Raw genomic sequence first — 22,666 nt, forward strand, 5'->3', positions numbered from 1 at the left:
GGCAATTGGCGGATAGACTCGTGCAAGCTCGAGGTTAACCAATCAAATCGTCTATTTATTACGCTCAGCTGACGCTTTTTACGAAAGTACGCCACGTATCGCGCGGAAACCTCGTTTCTCGTTTGTCGAGGGATACGATTCTACCTCATATTTTTCTGTAGTTCTCTCCTCCTGGTTCTCTCCTTCGCCTTTTCTCCTTCGAAATCCGATTACGCGATCACTTCCGTTTTAACTTGGGATTTTAAACGTCCGCGACGGTTTAATTTAACGGACCGTTTCTTGTTTATTTCCGAAAAGTCGCGCCCAAAAGGCAAAAGGAGGCGTCTAATTACATACGACGAAAGGAGGAAGGAGGATTCGTTCGGGTGACGACAGGATGGGATTTAAAGAATATGAGGATTGCCGTGCACCGAATTTCGTACGCGAGATTTGAAGGGTTTCTCACTCGTGAGTATTTGCTCCCACTCAGAATTTACAACCTCCCTCACTCCATGTATTTCTAGGATTCTGAGGTGTGTCATCAATTGTGCTCTTGTGGCTTGTCTGCTGGTACTTATCTTAAGGTAAACATTTCCTAAAATTTCTTCTCGGATTTATGAGAGATACGAAGAGACGTGGGTGAGCAAAGACTTTACGGCTGACAGTGCATGTGCGGGAGATTACAATTAAAACTTATTGCACTCTTGTATAAATTCAACATGTAATTTTATCAATAAGCAAAGTTTTTTTGCAGCTGTGAAAAATTGTTGAGTAAGAATTTATCAAATTTGTATTTTGCTACAGCGATAATGAATGATTAAAATGGGAATATTTATAATATTGACTGCTTAAGAAAGAGACAAATATATTCCGAGGAATTTATTTGTGCTGTTGTTACTTTTAAAAATACAATATTACGGGTCTTTATTTATTAATTGAACTTTATTTCATATAATCAAGGATTTCTTTTATAATTATATGTTACTCATATTCAAGGTTATGTTGTTATATAAAATTGCATAATATTGTATTGTGATTAGAAAAGCTAGTATTTCTAGTAGAAAATAATATTCAGAACTTGCAAGTTATCCATTTATAAATTATAAAGTATATTTACATTTTTAAATTTAAAAATGTAAATATACTTTATTTGGTGGATAAAGCACATAATTAAAAATTGATATTTGTAATATAAATATATATGATATTTATTTTTGCTTTAGGTTTCTAAGTAGAAAATAGACTGCGATACGATAAATAGTATCTATTGCCTTAAAGAATGGATAACACTACTACTACTATTAGTACTAACACTCGTTGGTGCTCCGCGCCAGGTTGTATGGTGAATATAAAAATAATGAGACGACATTTCTTTCGATTTCCGAAAGAAAGAAAAAGGTATGTATATATATTTGGTTGAAACCAGATGTCAACTAACGTTGATACATTTATAAATTTGAAAATTGTTCTATTCTATATATCCTTCAAAGATTCACTTTGTGCTTGTACATGAAATATGTATGTCCTCAAATTTATATTCTATATTTCATCCAACATGTTATATTCTCAGATTTATATTCGAGATTGTGTAATTTTAGATGGCTAGAATGGATTAAAGCATGCAATAGAATGGACTTAGTGACAATAGGCCCGGAATATGCTAATCGATACTATCGGTTATGCCATTTACATTTTCGAGTAGAAATGTTTCGAAATATAGAAGGGAGAATTTATCTCAGTAAAGAAGCTGTGCCATCAATATTTTTGAAGCCATTACAGACAGGAAAGTAAGTAAGATTTATAGATATATTTCTCTCAGTTACGGTTTACGTTATATATATTATCACTTATATATTACTATTTATATATTATTACAATATTGTTATACAGAAATGGTTTCCAAACGAAATTATCAGATTTTAAGATCATATTTAATTATATTTAAAAAGAATTAAAAGTACAACTCTTTTTTCTGTCTTTTTATAGCAATTCATCTTCGACCTTGTTTCAACCAATTTCCTTCGTAACTATATTTTTGAAGCCAGAGAGCAGAAATAAGTAAGTTTGCAAGTATTACTTGAATTTTCTTGCTGGCTTTTCACTCTCATGGAGCAGAATAGTTATTAAATAATGTAATTCTCTTTCAGAAACTCATCTACAGATTTATCACAATCTGAAGTGTCTCAAACGCATCCCATGAAACCCGACGAAAGGTCAGCTTCTACCTTGCTACAACAATAGCATAATACAATCTATTATAGCATAATATGAACTATTTAAATAATTTATATATTTGCATATTTTACAATTATATATATATATCATCTATAATAGACATGATAAATACTTCCACAAGATGATTATCATTATTTTACTTATTATGTTTATTAAAGAAATATAATTTTTTAATATAGGGATACGGCTATAATTTCATCGGTTCAAGCACTTTTCCCGAGAGCATCTATAAAGCAGGCATACGAGGATAGGTAACTTTTGCGTCAATGTCGATATTTTTTCTGATTGATAAATTCTTCCATTCTGTGTGTTACAAGTGTTAAATAATATATTTAATTTATGTCAGAAACATGCCGTCAGCTCAGACATCGTTGCTGGAAGTGAAGCCTGAAAATGATAACGGGTGAGTGATATAACAGTTTCTTTCCATTTACACTTAAGTGATCTGAGTCACTCAGTTATGTGAGTATTTTATACTCAGGTAAGATATGTCATTTTGTATTTACCTGCTTATTTTGGTGACAAAGCTATCGCATAATAATACAGGTCCATAGCCTCACTTTTAATGTGAGTTTATTAGATTCATTAAAGCACATGGTCTCGATTGTGGATAAAAACTCAGTTGAATCTCACTTGCCAGCATGCAAAAAGAACGTGCATTTAACTGAGTTATCTGACGTCACAAGTGAGAATTATCTGAGTTTTGATGTAAATGGAAAGCAACTAATAAATGCAACTTGTTCATTTTTATATAAATATTTATGAAAATATTTTATTTATTCCTGTTTTACGTTTTATTAGAATGTAATGTAAATGGAGTTATTCTCTAAGCATTTATTTACGATATTTCAAGAAAAATGAAAGCACTAAAAATGCATTTTATTAACAGGAGACATTGTATTTCTGGGACAGAAATGCAATTTATCAAGGAAATATATACAGATACGGAAACAGCATCAACATCGTCACGAATATCCCCGGGGGAAAGATGCAGTAATACGTAAGTTGCGATTTTAAAAGATCAACTTACATAGCGTCACTTATAATTAGTCAACAGAAAAATATATTTTTTTTAACAGAGATATCATCGATTTAACATCTATGGACTCTTCAGACCCGTTAAATTTAGAGCCAGACATACCAACAATGTCGTCGAAAGCAGTATCGGTTTGTGCAACGCCACAAAATAACGACAGGTGAATATCTGAGAATTAATACTATGATGTAGTGGAGATGCTGTAAGTTTTGCGAAAGTTTACTTCAATAATTAACGTTAAATTGTTATAGCAAAATATACAAAAATGCCAATTTCATAGTGAAATAAGAATACTAAAGAGAAACTTTACTAAATATTCTAGAACATCAAAAAGAAGACATTGGACTATCTCAACACAGACGCCAGAAGCGTGGAGATACATCGACTCTTTTCTTCAAGGGAAGAAACAAGTGGAAAAAACCGAGATTGACGACGATAATCCAGTTGCAAAGCGGAGGAAAACGCTCGACGGGGAAAACGAAGATTGTCACGTGAACGTAGATCAATTTAAAGCGGCGTGTGCAGACTTGCTACCGTACAGTTCTACCCTCTTAGTTTCGGCGTGCATCAACGCTTGCAAGAAGCCTAAGACCAGGAAGAGTTTTGAGGATAAGCAATTCGCGCTCAAGTTATTTTTCATGGCATCGGAGGCGTACAGATTTTACCGGCCATTATTCTCGTTGCCCACGGTGCGTGAGCTGTGGAGACACGTACGTAATTGGGATATGCCGCCTGGCTTGAACGACAACGTGCTTAACGCGTTGCGTTTGAAGATGAAGTCACTGCCAGCGACTGAGAGACATTGCTCCCTGTGCGTGAACGAAATGCGACTGAGGCCACATCTCTTTTACAATCTGACGCGCGACAGAATCGTCGGTTTCCACGACACCGGTACGGAAAAGCGACGCACGCTAGCGAGAAAGGTCTTAGTGATAATGGCATGTAGTTTGATTGGCGACTGGGAACAGCCCATTGCCTATTACTTCCACGGCGGCACGTGTCGCGTCGATATCTTGAAAAATCTGATATTCCAAGCAATAATTAGATTGAAGAACGTCGGTGCAACCGTGCACGCTTTGACTATCAATACATCACCGACGTTTCTGCGACTATCGCAGCTATTAGGAATCTCCGCGGAACGCCCGTCATTCCTGGTGAACGACGAAAGAGTATTTTACGTTTTCGATGTTACACGGTTGATAAGAGTGACGAGAAATGTGTTCAGGAGTCACGAGCTCCGCTTCCGTGAGAAGAGGGCCTCGTGGACGGATATCGAACTCTTTTTCAGACGCGACAGCCAGATGCGACTGCCACTGGTTCCTAAATTATCCGTGGGCCATCTCGAGCCCGGTGGATGTCAAAAGATAGAAACCAAGTACGCCGTTCAAGTATTCAGCAGCAGTATTGCTGCAGGTCTTAGCGCGCACATCGCATCCGGCGAGTTACCGCTGGAAACGATCGGAACGATGGAGTTTATACACAATTTCGATCAATTGTTCGACATCCTCAACTCCGCATCGACCAATAAGTCGAATACTAAGAATTTCGGACAAGCTTTCACAGGTAGCATGCACGAGATGAGCTTCTTGCAGCAGGCACTTGACTTTTTGAAGTCAATCAAGGTAGTGGACAGGAACGGCGCGTGCATCAAATCGATCAAGTGCTTCGATCATTGGGAGATCACGATCAACGCGATTATTCAATTGTGGGGCGTGATGAAGGAGCACCAGCTTCCTTCTCTCTGCACGAGAAGACTGAATCAGGAGAGCATCGAGCGTGTTTTTCGTTCCATTAGACGGCAAAGCGGAAATCGCGTCAGACCCACGCCTATTTTGTTTACTCGCGCATTCAAGAATCTCGTCAGCAAACACTTCCTCGAGCATTCAAGCGGGGGCGATTCCACCATGAACGGGCGAAAGATGCTTAAGCGACTGGCGTCGATGTCATCCCCGCCGGTGCCCTCCCTAACCGATGAGGTTCCACCTAACGTTCAAGTAGTTTTGAGCGTCGCGGCGACGAATTATCGCGACATCGATTTACGGCTGCCCGAGAGAAGCGCGTTCAAGCGCGTGTGCGAGTTTCTGCTCAACGAATGTTTGCGAGCGCATGTTGATTGCGACGTGTGCGTTGCTTATGCCGCTAAGGAGAGCGGCTCGTCCACCAGAGACGCATTGAATTCCTTTAATCTCTACGTTTCCAGCCTGGAAGACACGTTCATGCGCAATTTCGAGAAACTCTCCATTGAAGAAAACCTCGGCGCGCAGATGTTGCAGCTCGCGGAGCAAGTCGAGTACAAACCGCCTTGTCCGGACTTCCCAGTCGCTCTTCTCGTCAAACTGTTTCTACGTATGCGAATATATTTCACGTTGACGCGACATAACAAGATTTGCAAAGAACCACGCAGCTCTTTAAATGTGATACAGTTATGAGCTGTTCATTTTTATTTCGTTATTTGCGTTCAAATTTTACTGTTTGTATTGGTTACCATTTTATTAATTATAGTATTGCTTTTTTAAAATACATGATAAATACTCTGTAGTATTTATCTTGTATAGCGCTTACAAGCTAGAATTTAATGCGGTATTTCCGCTAAGTAATTGCACGAGTTTCACGAGTTTTGTCTCGGTTTTAATATTTGAAGAAAAGCGTTTTGTGTTAAGCAATTAAATTCATGTTGAATATAAATCTTCATTGAGATTAAGTCACCGGGTGTAATTGACCTACGTGTTTTTAACTGTAATTTTACGATAGTCTTCTAACAATATTTTTTATTTGATTAATTATTTATAATTATGTTGTTGCTATGTTTAATCAAATACGTTTTATTCGCGTATTATTAAATACATATTCGACAAGTTATTTAAAGTGCTTAATGCGAAATTAAAATTTTAAGTTGTTATTAATTATTCGCTGTTTCTTTAGTTTGTTCCTTTATGAGAAAAGATCCTTTGATGAAAGGATACGATATTATTCAACTTTAAGTTTTATTTTAAATATGCAAGAAACTTTTAGCCCAATATCAAGGGTTTATGATAAAGTTGTAACTTAGCAATGTTTAAGAAAGTGCATTATAAGCTTCGTTACAAACAAAAAAGTATATTTACTTTCGTACATCTTTCGTTTAGTTTTTTTTCTCTAACAAGATCAATTATTCTTGTAATCATTTCTTTGCAACAATAGTAAAAAAGATGAAAATGAAATCAAGCTTGAAACAATTCTTACAATTGGTTTTAAATAATCTACTTCAATAAATTGAATTTTTTTTTTTTATATTCTTTATTTCGTTTATTCGTTCACTAATAAAAATATAATATATAAATTTTTTTTTTCATTACAAAATTATATACACGTAACGTATTCATATCTTTTTTTTTCGATCAGCTGATGATGTCGGTATGACGACCAAATAGCGTGGTATACGTGGTGACCTTTTTTCGTCATAGAAGAATTAAGGGTTAAATGCCTCACTCTGTATAACATATACATATATATGAGAAACGTTGGACGTTACAAGTAGGTCAAGCTATGACGCGCAACGTCAATCGATATAATCTAAATACGATGAGTATACTCGCGCGAGGGGTGAAGTAATGCCACGGAATAAACGCGTTTTGCTAAATACGGAAGCAGATCGGATCGTTGCGTTTGCCAGTGGTACCCATATCGGGCGCGAATCATCATTAATATTGCGCAAATTGCGTTAATGTCAAAACCGAATTTTCATGCGTGCGTGCTACCATGGAATAACACGAGTTCCAATTTAATATTCTAAGAGTTCAAGAGGACTCTGCGCTTGCAACTTTTCTCTTTCTCCCATTCTTTGACGTTCCAACTTATATCCATTTATTTCGATTCAAGTACGGGAAATGTAGGAAAAAGGTAAACCCGTAGATATATACAAAAGTTAAGAGAATGGGGACGTTCAGGATACGATAAGGATAAGATAAAAATATTAGAATATAATTTTTTCATAATGTGCAGATTAGCAAAAGTCGCAAAAAAAAAAAAGAAAGAAAGATTGAATGAATCTCTTCGAAGCTCACAATCGACTCCATTTTTATAAATATTTAAATAAAATTCAAAATAAATCTTAAATTACAAAAAGATATTAATAAAAGTTTTTAAATACATGTTTATATAAACCGTGGCGCATGATCAACTCGTAACTTTGCTAGTTTTTGCTATTTCTCATTGTAAGAAGTTTGGCTTTCAGGAAGCTCGACTAATACGACAGGAGCGGACGGGAGGCTTTCCGCTGGACTCCGCCTCCGGCAACGCGCGGCCTTCCCGCGGATTTAATTACAATGTACTTATCTTTGTACGCGCGACTAGGATTGCAGTTATTGAGAAACGCAGGCTGTTGAGAAACTCTGCGCCGAGGCAGGTGAGGAAATCGATCCGATACTCCTCGGTACACGTGATCCGCGTGCGCGCGCCCGCGCGGACGCGGACGCGCGTACTCGCGCCGGTCTTCGGCGGCGGCGGCGGCGGCGCGGCGGCGGAGGGTTTTACCTAGGACACCGTGTGCATACGAGGAGGGCCGCGGTCGCGGGCAGAACGCTTCCGGCGCACAGTCGTGTCCTCGGTGACGGCGTCGACATCGAAGGGGGCCATGCACGTCGCGACGTTCGACCCTTGCCGTGCGAGAGTGCCGTGCGAGAGTTCCCGCGAGTGCACGAGAAGCCGATCATCCGCAGCCGGGGACGGGTCGAGGATGTGAGCCGCGTGAGCGCCGACTCGATGAGGACCCGTCGAGGAGCGCGGAACGTCGTAAGATGTGCGTCGTGAGACATTTTTCTTTTCGTTTCCGACTGAAGTAGAGACCCTTGGTCATTTATTATAGGGTCCCTACACTGAAGGAGGGCTACCGAACGCCCTCTCCGACTTTCCACGCGAAAGATGCTCCCAAGATACCACAACGTCATTGAGGCCCAGTTCAACAGTGGCCAGTTAGCTTAACTAGTAGTTAACTCTCGCTCTCTGTCTCTTTTTAACTCAAAGGTTAGATAGAAACGGAGAGTGAGAGTTAACTACATTAACTACTAGTTAAACTAACTGGCCACTGTTGAACGAACTGGGCCTGAGAGGCCTTTTAGGCATAATATCATAAGACGTCTTAAAGATGTTTTAAAAATGTCTTTAAGACTTCTTATGTCCCGATTTTGAACACGCGTGCTGCCTGGGATGCTTCGAGTCTTATAAAGGATCAATGGCTCGAACGAGCGGAATCTTGCGTTATTTATAAATTGAGAATTAAATCCAGTCGAAGAACGCTGAAGTGAATTCGACGCGGTCGCGAGAGTATCAAGATCGATAAGCCGGAGGGAAATAGGGGAGGAAAGCTCTCGACGGGGGAGAGTTCGTGTCGCGTTTCGGATCTCGGGGTTTCTAACGCGCGCGGTCCTCGCGCGAGATGAATCACCGACGCGCCCTGAGGAAGAGAGCAAGAGAGAACCTCGAGAGCGGCTTTCTCTCGGTCGTGTGCATCGGTAATGGCGCCGCGAGACGCGAGACCTTGCCGCAGCCTTGCGTTTTCGCCCCGAGGCTGAGAACGCTATTTAAATACACACGTACGCGCCGCGTCGCGCAGGTGTAGGGGGGGGGACTACGTTCGTAACTCCTCTCCCTTTCTCTCTCTCTCTCTCTTCGCGGTCGTCGATAATTCCTTCCCGCGGAGTATATCGAGCGCCACTATTACCGGAACAATATCGCGCTCAAGGCGCGTGCTCGAGGTTCAAAAACCGATTCCGTTTTCTTTCCCATGTGTCTCAGATCGAACCGCCAGAACGAGAAATTCTGGATCGCCTTGGTGCCCCCCGAGTTCCTGTTCCGTCTTCCTCAAGGCTCCGCCGTCGCGGAGTCAACGTTCTTCCCTTGCCTGTCTCTTATTGCTTTGTATCTCCTCTATTCGCGATTTTTTTTTCTATAATTCAAACGAGACGCGAAAGGTCACGAGAAGCAACGACTGTACGGGTAGGAATAAAGCTCTCTTGTATTTGTTTATTCTCGATCCTTCAAGGTTTCTGGACCTTATACATTGTACTCACATATTCGGAAAGCTCAAAGGGCTAAATTTCACGGAATACGTATGATCCAAGTTCCATTTCTACGAATGCAGTCAATTTTAATTTCGGCTTAAGTTACTTATTTTTATTTTTTTATAATTCTTAGATCTAGATCCAGAAAGAGATAATTAAAGTTAATCTACATCATAGAAATGGACACATTTGACCGAGCGAGAAAACAGCGTGCATCTCCAATCTCGTTTCATTTGTCCGAAGCCTGAAATTGGACGGACGCTGTTTTTCGCGGTTTTCCTCCGCGAGCCGGTCACTTCTTGATCGATACAGGCCTGCACCGTACATTTGCTTGTTCTAACGGGTGTGTTTTTCCAGGTCAGCGTGAGCGATCTCGGCAGGGGCCACCTGAGAAAGCGTTAGCGGCGAAACCCGCGTCACCCCCGTGACTCGGCGGGCCGACATGATCCTGCATCGTCCTCCGGACTGAGCTTCCTGGTACGTGAGTCAGGATCGCCGGAACCGCCGGGCGGCCGCCCGGTGGCCTCGTGGCGAGGATGAGCGCCAAGATATCGGCGGCCGGCCGCGACGGCGCGGCACAGTCAACGGCGAGCCATCGCGCCGCGAGATCGTCGCCCGTCAAGAGACCGCTGTCGCCGGGTAAGTGACAACGACACGCTGACAATGACGGGCGTCGTGCTCGCCCATACATCTTTCACCGTGGACCCCGTAAAATTAGATTTGCGGGAAGGTGTACGCGTATACGTCATAAATCTGACGCTGCTGAAAACTGACCTGAGTTAATTAAGCGAAGGATTTGTCTGATAAAAGTACATATGTTCCTTTTTTAACAAAAAAGATTCGGATTTTAACGTGCTGTTTTGTTAATGAAGTTTTTGTGACATCCCGTGAATAGAATTCGCGCAGATGAGACTTTTTCATGACGTTTGGATTGGCGATTGTTTGATTTTTGTAATGTGAAGAATTATGGGGAGTACGCTGTTTATAAAACATAAGGTTTAATAATAAATAGCTTTAAAATTACAAAATAACCCGCTTTTAAGCTTTGTGTCTTCGGAGAAGCATAAGCTTATTAATTTTATTTATAACGTGTTCTTATGTGTATGTGTGTGTAAAATTTTTAAAAATTTTTAACATAAATTTAAACGAAAAATACCTTAGGCAATAAACTAAATATTCTTTACACTTACAAATAATACTTTGTTTATTGGTATCGATACGTTATAATAAAAAGATTACTGACTCGTTTCCTTTGTAACCTAAGTTATAATTACTTTCTATTATTAATTATTTTGAACCTATTAAAGTCCATAACTTTGCACAGCTTTATAATAAACACTGATAAACATTTTTGTGGTTGCATTTATTATGCATTTACATACAAAAATTTACATAAAAGTTTTTCACGAAATCTAATTGAAATTAATAAGAATTTTACATTAAAATAAATTTTTTTTCTATTATTTGAAATTAAAGATTGATTCCATAGATTTTGATTTATTTTTTTTGTAAGAAAGATTAAACAAGTGGAAATCATATCGAGAAACAGTAAGAGATAAGATTATCTTCCATTTAGTTTTTTATCATTATTTTTAATGATTAGTCTTTAAAAAGTTATTTTTTAGCCAACGCTAGCAATTATTTTTTTCATAAGGCTCCATAAAAGAATGAGGCCAAGGTATTTCGCAAGTATTGGTTTTTCTCTGCAATTGATTGTTAATCGTATGACTCATTGTCAGAGCTGCAATCTTGGGTCACTGATGAGTTTTGTATCGACAGTTTGACATTTACCAGCTATATATATATACATATATATCTGTAAAAAATCCATGATTCAAAGTACGAAAAATAAAAATCACACGATGGAAAAAGAACGAAATCGAAATAAAATAAAGAATAAAATTGAAATTAATGCAGCACTAATGCACTGCATTAATTACATGTTTAAAACAATAATTTAATAACTTTAATAACGTCTCTATTAAAAAAAAATGTAATTTTTTTACATAATTTTTTGAAGACTGAAAATTCCTCAGATTCTTCTATATAGTTATGCAGCATCAAAAAGTTTTTTTTTAAATCAGATATCAACAATCTGTCTATAGAAAACATTACGTCTCCAAGTTACAACGTCTAACAACAGAGTCTTGATCAAAACTTTCTCGCGAGAGTTTTCTTGAAATTCAGATATTAATAAGGGTTTGTTTCAAAAAGATATCTAAGGTAGTAGATGATGTATTCATTTATATTTAGAAAATGTGCATTCGGCGCATTTGTTTGCTCACGTGATAATATATAGATATCGTTGTGCAAGGATGTCAACATTGATTATTAAAAAAAGTGCTGTCACTGCTAATTGTAAGCAGTGTCGCATAAAGTTTTGCAATCCGCATATTGGAGCAATGACACACACAGACACGATGACACCCGGTGATGACGCACCGTCGTCCACGTCAGGAGATTGCACGCAGTCAGTCAACTCAAACAAAGGATGCATGCATATACCTGCCTTTACAATTTTTTTTTATTCCACAGAGGCCACTGGCATTACAGAGAGATCGCCGAAGCGTGCAGCCATTTCGGAGCTGAAACCGTCCTCGAACGGAACTTCCGGCCGATTGTTACCTGAAGAAGTCAGTGAGATGCCAGTCCTAACGAGAGTTTGTTCTCCTGCGACATTGCCGAGGCTCAAGAGATTCCGATTTCGACCCATCGATGGTGAGTCGGGCTTCTTATCAATTAAAATCTGCGCTGATTTAGTAATTTATCATTCTCGATTTTTTCAATGCCTTGTGCATTTAACCGAATATTCAAAACTCGAAGAATTTTAAGTTGACTTTTTCTCTGAATCTTTAAATCTTTAGATAGATGCTGATATCCATGTATTTTTCGGATTCAATCTTTAAATATTTTATTGTTTTAATTCATCTAAACCTTTGAATCCTTGAAATTTCGCCCGTGTGTGCATCTATGCGTAGAGTATCTACTTGTGTTTTTAGATCTTTGCATTTTCTAATCTTTGAGTTTTCTGAAAAATAACACAAAATTTGTTAATATTTAATAATTTAATTTAATTTCTAAAAAATATTAGAAGCTTAAAATATTAAATTTAATATTTTTATCGAAAGATATAAAATTATTTTGTTCAAATCAACAGTTTCATTGAGTGATAAATCAGTTATGGCTATTATTGAATCATGATTTTCCTTGAAGAATGACTTGTATTTTCTGGAAAAAAATTTGATAACATTCTTAAAGATTACATATCATAAGACATTATCAAATCTTCTCCAAATAAAAATTTTTATAAAAGTTTTATTTAATTTCTCGTATAAAAACTTTCCGTCACTATATACTGCTGAAAAAATTGGAAAGGTTACAGAGTTTGTCACACTTTCTTTTTGAATTATTACCGTTGAAATTTCATCGAATCTTTTCCATTTGAGAGAGCTTCATTATTGCATTGAAAATTATTACATTTTAATTAGACTACTTTGCAAATATGTAAATACATGCACACATATGCACTCAAATAATTGCTAATAAATTTAAAAAAAAATAAGACCGTTTGTTAACTATCAGTTTAGCGATTATAGCTATCGATTATAGTAATTTACACATCAATCGCGCGACGTAAAAATTTGGCTCATTTGGTTCAAAACTAAATTAAATAATTTAATGAAAGATCGAGAGAAAGGACTCTCGGGAATCGTATATCACTTCGACGCTATCGGACTATCGATAATTGCGTGACACACAATATAGCGAGTATTATCTTATACATCGTACTTGAACGAATCGTATTTTATCAGGCTGATTTCGTGACATCTACCGATATAGTATGTACAAAGGCGCCTTATCAGCAGCGGCAGCGGGTGTTACGTGTTACTTATAAAGCTGCCGTATCCAAGCTCGTGTAAATCGCCATTATTCTCGGCAAACAATAAACCCTCGATGCGATACACACACTCGACTTGCGAAAAGTCGAAAAATCAGTTTAATTTTTACATTCGCCGGTATACTCGTCGTTTAATTTAAATGAACAATCAATGTATTGAAACGATTGAACTCTTTTGCTCGAGTTAACGAGAGCATCGTATCTCGACACAGTAGGTTTGTAAGATACGTCGGAGAACCGATTGTGAGAAAATTAGGGAAAAAAATGAAGAGTTATACTTTTATAAAAAAAAGCTATAGAAGTCATAAAATATATATATCTCGAATGTTTTATCTCTTTTTATTGTTTTATGTCATACCAGAATATGGTACATGTGGATTTAATGATAAGATTTGTAGCAAGTCTGCTTTATCGGGCTACAATAGTTTCATTGAAGAAAAACCCGAGCCGTTCTCCGAGGCAGGGATTCGCTTGTTTTTTTTTTCGCCTCTGACGTCATGAGTTGAGATAACCGATGATATGACCATCGGGGCGATTCCTAATTAGCGTTATTCATCGCCGAATATACGCCGCTTTTTTTGGAATCGTGAGTCTTCGAATATCAGAGACGGAATTATCCGGACTTCATATCAGTTTATGTCTTTGAAAGTCTTTCTTGTCTGTAGATCTTTGGATCTACCGCGGACGTTATTTTCAAGCCGCGAGAGCACGTTCGCAGTTACCGAGACTGTTTACGTGCACGTCGTCAATGTCATCGTTCTCGCCTAACAATTTGTCAAGAGATAAACGGTAAAAGAGTAAGATATACGCGCCGAGATTTGCGCAAATAGTATATAATTGAAAATCCCCTCCTCCCTGCACGTCTGCAGCGGAAGCGCACAATCGTTTAGATGTACGTGAAAGAATAGTAGAGGAGAAGCAGAGAATCACCCGCCTGCGGCATCGGTGGGTGCATCGATCGATCAAGACGGTTGTACAAGTGATAAACTGGAACCTTCCGCATACGAGGACACTGTGTGCGAGTACACATGTTTATCGCTCGTTCGACCCGACTGATGCCCGTGTGTATGATGTCAGACTCTATCTTTGGTACACGGAGTAGATGACCACGCGTGAACACACACAGCGAAAGTGCTCGCGAAGAAGTGTGCGCGAAACTTCCCGAGGAGGGATTGTTGAACTCCCCTAGATCTCTCTGAAATCTTGAATTTCTTAGGCCCTCGAGTCCCTGCATCCTCCGCCAAATTCTTGAATTTCCGGATCTTTATTTCACTTTTCGAGTTTTCAAATTCTAAGGTCGTTAAATCTTGCATTTTTAAAAAGCTGAAAACTGTTTACATTTAAGACTTTGGAACTTTCCTCATACTTTCTGAGATTTGAACGTTTTGGGTGATTGTGCAATTTTTAATCATTGAATTCTTCAGGCTGCGTCACTAAAAATGATGAAACATCGTATTTCCATATTTTTTGAAATTCAGGCGTCAATACCTCGCGATTTGTGGATCTTTCAGATGACTGTGTGAATTTTTTAATTGTGACGTGACGTCAAATTCTTGAGTTGTTGTGAAGAGACGAGAGGACGTAAATAATACGATATAAAGAATTTGCGTCAGGAACTAATAAAAGCGATTTCGTTGTTTGTTTAGGAATAATCTTTTTTCATTCCTAGACAAGAGACCATTGCGTAGGCGTCGGGCGAATAGTCGATTAATATAGTTTTCACAAACGGTTATCATACGAGTGCGAATACGTCAATGCCCATAATAACGTTAGCAATCTTATCTCTTTTGGCCAGATTGATGGAGGGGAGCCCCTAAGAGTTCATCGCGATTAATTATGTTAAAAAGACACATCCGAGACGCCCCATGTTTTCATCAGAAAAGGAGAGACGGTCGAGCGCACAGGATATATCGCGAAGATCCAGAAAAGAATTTATAAATAGTTGTTGGAAGAAATGAAATTTGCCGCGAACTCACCTGAGAAAACAACACGCATGTGTTAATCGTGCTCTTGAGCTTTTTATCAGCTCGCGCAACGTACAACATGCGAAAAAAAAACGTCATCTCGTGTGACAAAATTATCGCGCGTATCGAAATAAAGCGGTTGATTAACGTCAAAAAGTGTCGCACAATGTTGATTATTCGATGTACGTAGTTGACGAATACGTGATCCACATTTATCGAGCGAATCGAGAGAGACTGTGCACAGCAAATAGCTACTTCTTTACACTACTTGCAATTATTCATGTCTCAGTCCTATAACACTTTTAGATTCTCCGTATATTTAAACAGCTTTTTTTACCTTCCTATTTTACCTCGACATATTTTCTGCGTTTACTTTTTCCGTCGAGGAGCTCGTAATTTCGGCATTTGCTGTTATTTTCTTGTGGTAATTTTTGGCTCGTACCTGACAAAGAATGATTGAAAATTGGGTCACAAATATTTGGGATACTTGAATTTTTATTGAATCCTGAAAAAATTTCCACGGAAATTTTTCTAGATAAAGGTTTCTCGGGTCTCTACGTGTTGAATTTGCGGTACTTCCGAATCTAATTGATCCTTAGATTTATAATCCTTTCGCGTAGTACTTGACGACGACATTGAGAGCTTTCCAGCGAGCGACACAGGTCGATCGTTGTTCTATCTTTTTTTTTTTTTTAGCAATGAGTAACAAAGACAAAACGACACTTGTGTCGCTTGCTGGAAAGCTTCCATTATAGATCATATCACTCGTTCGCGCAAGTTTGTGCACTGATTGTCACTGAGCAAACACAATGCACAATATAAATTTTGATACGAAATTACCTAGGAAAAAAGAAATTCGCTTTAGTCACGTCTTAATGCTTCAACAACTTTTCAATCTTTCCTCGTACGGAACGCTTCAAAATCTCTCAACGTCGTTTATGATCGCACATTGTTATTCAGAGAAATATCAAAGTTAGAATCACAGGTTTTTTTCTCGTAACGAGAGGATAAAAATGTTTGATGAAATAGCGCGGAAAGCCGACATCAGAAGCAAAGAAATGCTGACGCGATGGAGAAACGGGTGAGATCATTTCGATATTAATATTCAAGACGTGATTAATATTATCGATCATGAGGAAGCCTCTTTACGCCTCATTGCTATAGTTCTCACGCGCGATCTTAGTGATACTATTAATATTCAAAATACCGTGACTGACATCGATCGAGCGTGCGCCAGGAACTCTTTTCTCGGTACGGCAGTGTCGGCTGTGGCGTAATGTATATATCTCGAGACACACACCGGTCGTACGAACGTATACAAGTGTACACAATACGTGCGTGTGCACACACGCGAAGCGCGTGTGCTTGCGCCGCGTCGCCGGATGAGTCATCGCGCGCGCGTTGCGCATTGCACGCACGATGGGGCGCAGAACTTCTTTTTTTTTCTTTTTTCGTTATTGCCGATAGTCAATATCGCATACGAGTCGAAAGGGTCTGGAAATTGGAAATTCGGGCAGTTCTAGAATATCTGGGGGATCCTTTTACTCGCGGAACATATACGACGCGTTTCCGAGAAGTTGACATCCGAAAATTTTCAAATATTTACGGATGCCAGGATATTAGACGCGAAAATCTAAGAGTCGATCGTGAAATACGTCTATGTGAAAATCAAACTGAAAATTAACGATGAAATTAAATTTCAATATAAATGAAATGTATAGAAATATAACATAAAAATAAATATAACATCGCTTTTTTCAATTGTTTCTAGCTGAGATCTTAACATCGAAAATTAAATTTAAAATCAAAATTCATATGAAGATTCTTTTAAAATAAGAATTAAATTTGAAAGTAAAGACCGAATATGTAGAAAAACGATTCAAATTGAGATAAAAGTTGAAACTCCTGTAAAAATTAAATTTTGTATTTTACATTCTTTACAAATACATTATTTAGTCATCAAATAATTTCGAAGTTTTTGGGACACTTAATCATAATTTGATATTTGATATATGATTCATAAGTTATTGTGAATTCTATTGAAGAAATTGATGGAAGATTATTTATCTGAAAACTTTGTAGAATTTATTTATATTCGTGGATACATGTGAGGGTATTCAACTTATAATGGCAAAACTCTGTCAAGACTCTATCAAGACAGGCATTTTCCATCAGAAGTTCTTAAAAAAGTTCCTTCCTTGAAGGAAGATGTAAAACCAGACTGTGTGCCATTTCTATGCTCATACTGCCAAAAGAGAAAATAAAAAGGGAGAGCGAGTATATAAGATGCTGAGTGTTTAGCATCATATTTTACAACCATCACATCCAGAAGACTTTTTTAAAGTAAATCGCTTTCAGCAAAATAACAGTTGTATTTCTTCTGTGAATTTTACGCTCGAATCTTTTTTTTTTGTTGAGGAAAAATAAAGTTTTAGTTTTATATCAATTTGAATTGGCTTTCTATATTCCGCGTCTTTAATTTAAATTCTTATTTTAAAAGAATCTTTATATGAATTTTGAATTTAATTTTAGTTTTTGGATTTTGGTTAAGATCTCAGCTAGAAACAATAAAAAAAGTGATCTGTTGTAATTTCTATTTTTATATTTCTACATTTTATATTTATATTTAAATTTAATTTTATCGAGAGTCTGCTTCCTCTCTTTCCGCTCGCGGAAATTTCAAAACAGACACGCGGCGCCTCTGCAGCCAACGAAAGGACCACGCGAATCTCCATCAGATTCAGATAGAACTGCGTCTCGCATTTTTCTTGCAAAATACCACAGTGTTTGCAATACTCTTTTTTTCTTCTCCGACAAAAAAACTAGCGCGCTAAAGGTTTAAACCGTGCGTCTCGCGGCGTTAGGCTCGGTATAAGGGGTTAAATTACGCTCCTGCGCACTTGCGCAGAGCTCCGGCGGTGCCCCCGTAGGACCCCCGTCCTCCGCCGCGCCGGGCAGCGTTCTCCACTCTCCTCGAACGTTCTCCGCTCTCCTCGTCGCCGGCGGACCTCGTCGTCGTCGTCGTCGCCGTCGTCGCCGCGCCGCGCTTTAGCCAAGCCAGGCCTCTCCTCCTCAGTCTTCGCTCGCCGGCCGTTGGCAGGGGATTCCGCATCGATCGCGCTCCCGCGGCTGTAGATCTCCCGTGTGCCGTACACCTCGCGCGCGCACTCTCGCCCGTTCCCCCAGGGAGCATGCTGGCCCGACGTGAGCCTCGCGGGGCCCCCCGGGTCCGCGCGATCGCGCTCTCTTGAGAGCCCGTGACGTCATCCCGACGAGATCCGTCGCTCCCCACGTTCCTCCCTTCCTTATCCTCCCTCTTCCTTCTCTCCCGGTTCCCTTGTCCCTGATCCCCACGTTAAGATCGCGTACTCGCGGACGGTATCGCGTCGGGAGTGCGTAACCGGGGATTTCTCTCTCTCTCTCTCTCTTTCTCTCTCCCTCTCTCTCTCTCTCTTTCGGATGTAATATTCCACGGGCTTCTCCGTTTCCCGAGCGTGTATAGGAACGTAAAACTGGGGCACTCAATCACTGTCGCTGGATTTCTATAGCCATCGGACCCGGACCTCACGGTTTCTGGATATGTAGATGCAAGGTGTGTAATCGGGATTTCTTTCGGACTCTCTTCGAGTTTTCCAGTCACCTAGCGCCTAAGTGACGTACGTTTTCCATTGGGATGCCTGGTAACTCCTCGCATTTCGCTTCCCCGGAATTGTACATCGAGGATTCTGCAATTAAAACGCGCTTGGTATATCTCTCGATCTGTCGTGCCTTGGATGCGCGAGTCGAGAATTAAAACACTTGGGATGCCACGATCGTTAGATTACTCTATACTTCTACGTAGGCGTTTTAATTGAGCTGTATCTTCGGACACTTTCCACGAGTCTCTGTAAACAGTTGCTCGAAATCGTATAACATAGATGCTCTTTTGATACGAAATTCCAAAAGTGAAAAAGGGAAACTGGCTTTTTTCCGATCCTGCTTTTAGATCTTCGGATCTTGAGCTTTTTTGATAGAACTTGTCTTTTCGTGCAACTTCTTTTTACACAAATGAGTATAATTTTTCCAAATTTTTAGACGCTTTCGGCAAGAGACAATTCTGTTCTATGGAGATTGTTTAAAAGATTTCAGTTTTTTTTGTGTAAATTTAATTGCAACCATTATCTGATTAAAATAGATTATTTAAAATGCTGGAAAATGCTAGGTAATATAAAATTATATTTTACGCGAGTGTATTCTTAATCGTTTGCAAATGTTTTACCGAATGTTTTAATTAGTTGCGCCAGTTAATTGCTGCCGAATGCAGATCAGGGATATAACTGTGATGTAAATGAGAAATCGAGACGCTTGGTCCACTTTTAAATCTGTGTAAATTAAAACGTTAATTAAAATCAGAATTTTTGAAGCGTATTTTTAAATCGTCGAGTCTTTTAAGTGACAAGTTCTTACATCCAGTTGGAGATTGAGATAAATATTCTTAAGAGAGTACCCCTTTCCCCTCAAATATTGAACTGTATATCTTGATTTTTGAATTTTCAAATCTTTATAGATTCATGTATTTTTAAACCTTTTTTAATTTATGCATCTTGAGACTCTTTATACGTATATGTACATAATTTACTACAGCTACAGTCCCAAATATTTGGGCAAATAGTACGATTCCGCTGAAATAATGAGGTGAATATGAAAGGCTCCGGATTAATCCGGAGAAATTATCATTCTTTTCGGGTGAATGGGAGAACGCAGGACGACGTATTCCGCACGATGGCAGGTGTCGGTGCTACACCTGTCCGTAAAGCTGAATGCCCCGGTCAGGTTGCGAGTAGCGATAGTCCCAACAAATATTCCTTTATCTTTATTTTTTAGTCAACACGACAATAAATTACTTTATTTACGTCGTAACCCGTTCCATGAATATCGCGATAGTTCTCAATGACGGATTCTTTGAAAAATACGTGCCGCGGACTTTCTTTTAAGGACGTGCTCTCGTCCTTATACTAGAGAAAATCGATTTTCTTAGGATTTTCTTGAAACTGTGAATATACGTTAATTTAGGTGTGCTTTATGCGTGGTATAAATTTCAGTACCTCTTCCGGTATAAAAAATAAAGATACTGGCCTCAAAGTTTAAAAAAAATTTTTTTAAATTTAATTTAATGCACATAAAGCACACCTAAATTAACGTATATTCACAGTTTTAAGAAAATCCTAAGAAAATCGATTTTCTCTAGAAGGACGAGAGAACGTCCTTAACGTAAGCGCGCTCATTATGCTTCGCGATTTGTTTATCGCGGATATTCAAACTACGATTAAAACTGGTATTTTCACAAAGTACGTCTGAAGTTAACTGATAATTAAAATACCGTGATATTTATAGTTTGCTTCCGTAAAGTTAAATGTATATATATAAGGGAGAATTAATAATAAATTGAAAAAATTTTTTCGTTATTTTCTGTCAATAAGTGACACAAATACTTTACAGACGTAATAACAAATAAAATTGCAAAATAACGAAGTTTACAAATGATAGAAATAAATAACAGAAACATATATCACATTTTCAATATATTTCCCTGTTATTGAAATAAATTGAAAATGGAAAAAAATGTGGAATTTATTTAAATAAATTTTATTTACGGGTTTGAGGCTTTTTATTTAATCTGTAAGTTTTTCATTTATTTAAATAATGCTTCGATTAAATTTCAGTGAACATTTTTTTTTGCTAAAAGCATATATGAAGCAAAATATTTCTCATTTTCTCACTTTTATTATTATTGAATAATTTATATGTTGCGAAAAAATAACGCGTTGCAGCATTCAGTCTTTTTTCCTAAAAAGTTTTCATATGTTGATTTTATGCAAATTAATACATTCGCCGGTGCTTTTTCACAAGTAAACTTTCTCGGATTGTTTGATGATGATGCCTCTTTGTACAACCGTTCGCGAGAGATATCAATAGGTATTGCGAGGGTATCGGGCCCATCGCTAGTCGCGGGGTCTCACTTGCCGCTCGAAGCGTCGAATTCCACAGCGTTTACTCATACGAAAGAACGAACTCGAAGACTTCTCGGGGCCGGAGAGAAACTTCGATGGCGGAAGAGAAGTGGGAGAGTGGTCGGGCAAGAGAGAGAGAGAGAGAGAGAGAGAGAGAGAGAGAGAGAGAGAGAGAGAGAGAGAGAGAGAGAGAGAGAGAGAGAGAGAGAGAGGAAGAGAGAGGGAAAGAGTAACCGATGGTTTCCCGTTTAATCGGCCGTTGATTCTAACTGAGTATCATTTGATTCGATCTAATTCTATTAAGCTTTCCAAAACTTAACGAAAAGACTCAGATTTATTGAAAAATATAAAATTCACATGAACGTAAAAATAAAAAGTAATACAAATGTATAATCTAAACGTGATCTTCATTAAATCCAAAATCCAATATCTTCGATATTTGGGTAGGTTGATAATTCAGAAACTAGAACTCCTTTAAATTTTAATGATGCAGCAACTCCGTGCTGAATTCACGCGGTGTTCGTTTGAGATATTTTTGATACATCGAGATGATTTCAGAAGTTGTAAAAGAAAGATGTCAAAGCAGAAATCTATAAACTACAAAAAGTCCAAGGAATCTAGATTTTAAGACGGAGCGACACGCGGGTAAAGTACGCGCGGCGTTATTTATAAAAACAAACAAATCGCGTGCTAGCAAATCCCGGGTGTATCACGTAATTTCTAACTTAGTACATCGTCGCTTACAACAGATCTTTCGTAACGCACATTGGTCGACATCCAACTGCCAAATTAGAATTGTAACTAAAAGAACGGGATAACGCAAGGACCCGAGAATTCGAAGGCTCCGCGATCTGAATACTTGTGATACGAGCATTGAAAAATTTGAAGTATTATTTATATATTCTCTTGCGTGGAAATTAGAAGGCTTTAATTCGAAGACGCATGGACTTTATACTTATTTATCAATTCGATTCAATTAACATCCCATATATTTTTTAGTATTTGCAGTCGAGATAAGATTAGTGACTTGTAAGAAGTTACAGAAAATAGAGATGTTGTGTGTGTGTGTGTGTGTGTGTGTGCGTGTGTGTGTGTGTGTGTGTGTGTGTGTGTGTAGATTTTAATCTAGAATCTGAATAATTCGGAATCCAGAGGCATTAGAAATCTTACAAAATCATTATAAATCATAAATTGTGAATACGGAAAAAGGAAACGTAGGAAGATTAAAATTATGTGAAAATAGATATATAACGAGGAAGTAAAAATATCGTTTTATTTTTAATTTATTTTATTTTAAAACAAAATTCACCCAATTTTCAGAAGTCAGTTGAAATGAAAGCTAAAGATCATTCTTCTCTCTAACCGTTTATTTTAATATTTCTTTACGAGCGTGCGAATTTTCGCCAATGTGGAAACCAATGGCAAATAACCGCAAGAAATACGCGAAATACGCGAATAAGGAATGCGCGAATGTGCTGGAGATTCTGTCATATCAACTGACGTAAGGGAGAAAGGAATGAAAAAAA

General features: G+C 38.3%; 2 protein-coding genes across 6 annotated transcripts in view; both read left to right on the forward strand.

Moving 5' to 3' along the window:
* Positions 1-80: 80 nt before the first annotated feature.
* Positions 81-9,816, forward strand: LOC143902609 (uncharacterized). Its single transcript, XM_077415661.1, has 12 exons — positions 81-447; positions 504-563; positions 1,203-1,377; positions 1,578-1,766; positions 1,966-2,037; positions 2,127-2,192; positions 2,394-2,465; positions 2,561-2,617; positions 3,104-3,214; positions 3,294-3,410; positions 3,573-8,027; positions 9,646-9,816. The coding sequence occupies exons 3-11, from the start codon at positions 1,259-1,261 to the stop codon at positions 5,677-5,679; spliced, it is 2,910 nt and encodes a 969-aa protein (XP_077271787.1). The 5' UTR covers positions 81-447; positions 504-563; positions 1,203-1,258; the 3' UTR covers positions 5,680-8,027; positions 9,646-9,816.
* An 8,335-nt stretch (positions 9,817-18,151) lies between these two features.
* Positions 18,152-22,666, forward strand: part of LOC143902610 (dual specificity protein phosphatase 10) — a 29,719-nt gene continuing 25,204 nt past the window's right edge. For 2 of the 5 annotated variants that reach the window (XM_077415663.1, XM_077415666.1), the window contains exon 1: positions 18,152-18,742. In XM_077415663.1, the coding sequence (XP_077271789.1) occupies positions 18,736-18,742 (7 nt within the window). In that variant the 5' untranslated portion in view covers positions 18,152-18,735. Of the gene's footprint in view, positions 18,743-20,866; positions 21,414-21,444; positions 21,584-22,666 lie in introns of those variants that run through there. The other 3 variants (XM_077415665.1, XM_077415667.1, XM_077415662.1) reach the window with 3 other exon arrangements.

This window comes from Temnothorax americanus, unplaced genomic scaffold (genome assembly GCF_048541705.1).
Source record: "Temnothorax americanus isolate GAGA-0224 unplaced genomic scaffold, ASM4854170v1 Scaffold4, whole genome shotgun sequence".
Taxonomy (NCBI): domain Eukaryota; kingdom Metazoa; phylum Arthropoda; class Insecta; order Hymenoptera; family Formicidae; genus Temnothorax; species Temnothorax americanus.

What these genes read in the sequence shown, in the direction of transcription:
- LOC143902609 (XM_077415661.1), top strand. Translation starts at nt 1,259, where the DNA reads ATGGATAACACTACTACTACTATTAGTACTAACACTCGTTGGTGCTCC. An exon ending in AAGCCATTACAGACAGGAAA is followed by an intron (nt 1,767 to 1,965) that starts GTAAGTAAGATT and finishes GTCTTTTTATAG; the next exon opens with CAATTCATCTTCGACCTTGT. An exon ending in AAGCCAGAGAGCAGAAATAA is followed by an intron (nt 2,038 to 2,126) that starts GTAAGTTTGCAA and finishes ATTCTCTTTCAG; the next exon opens with AAACTCATCTACAGATTTAT.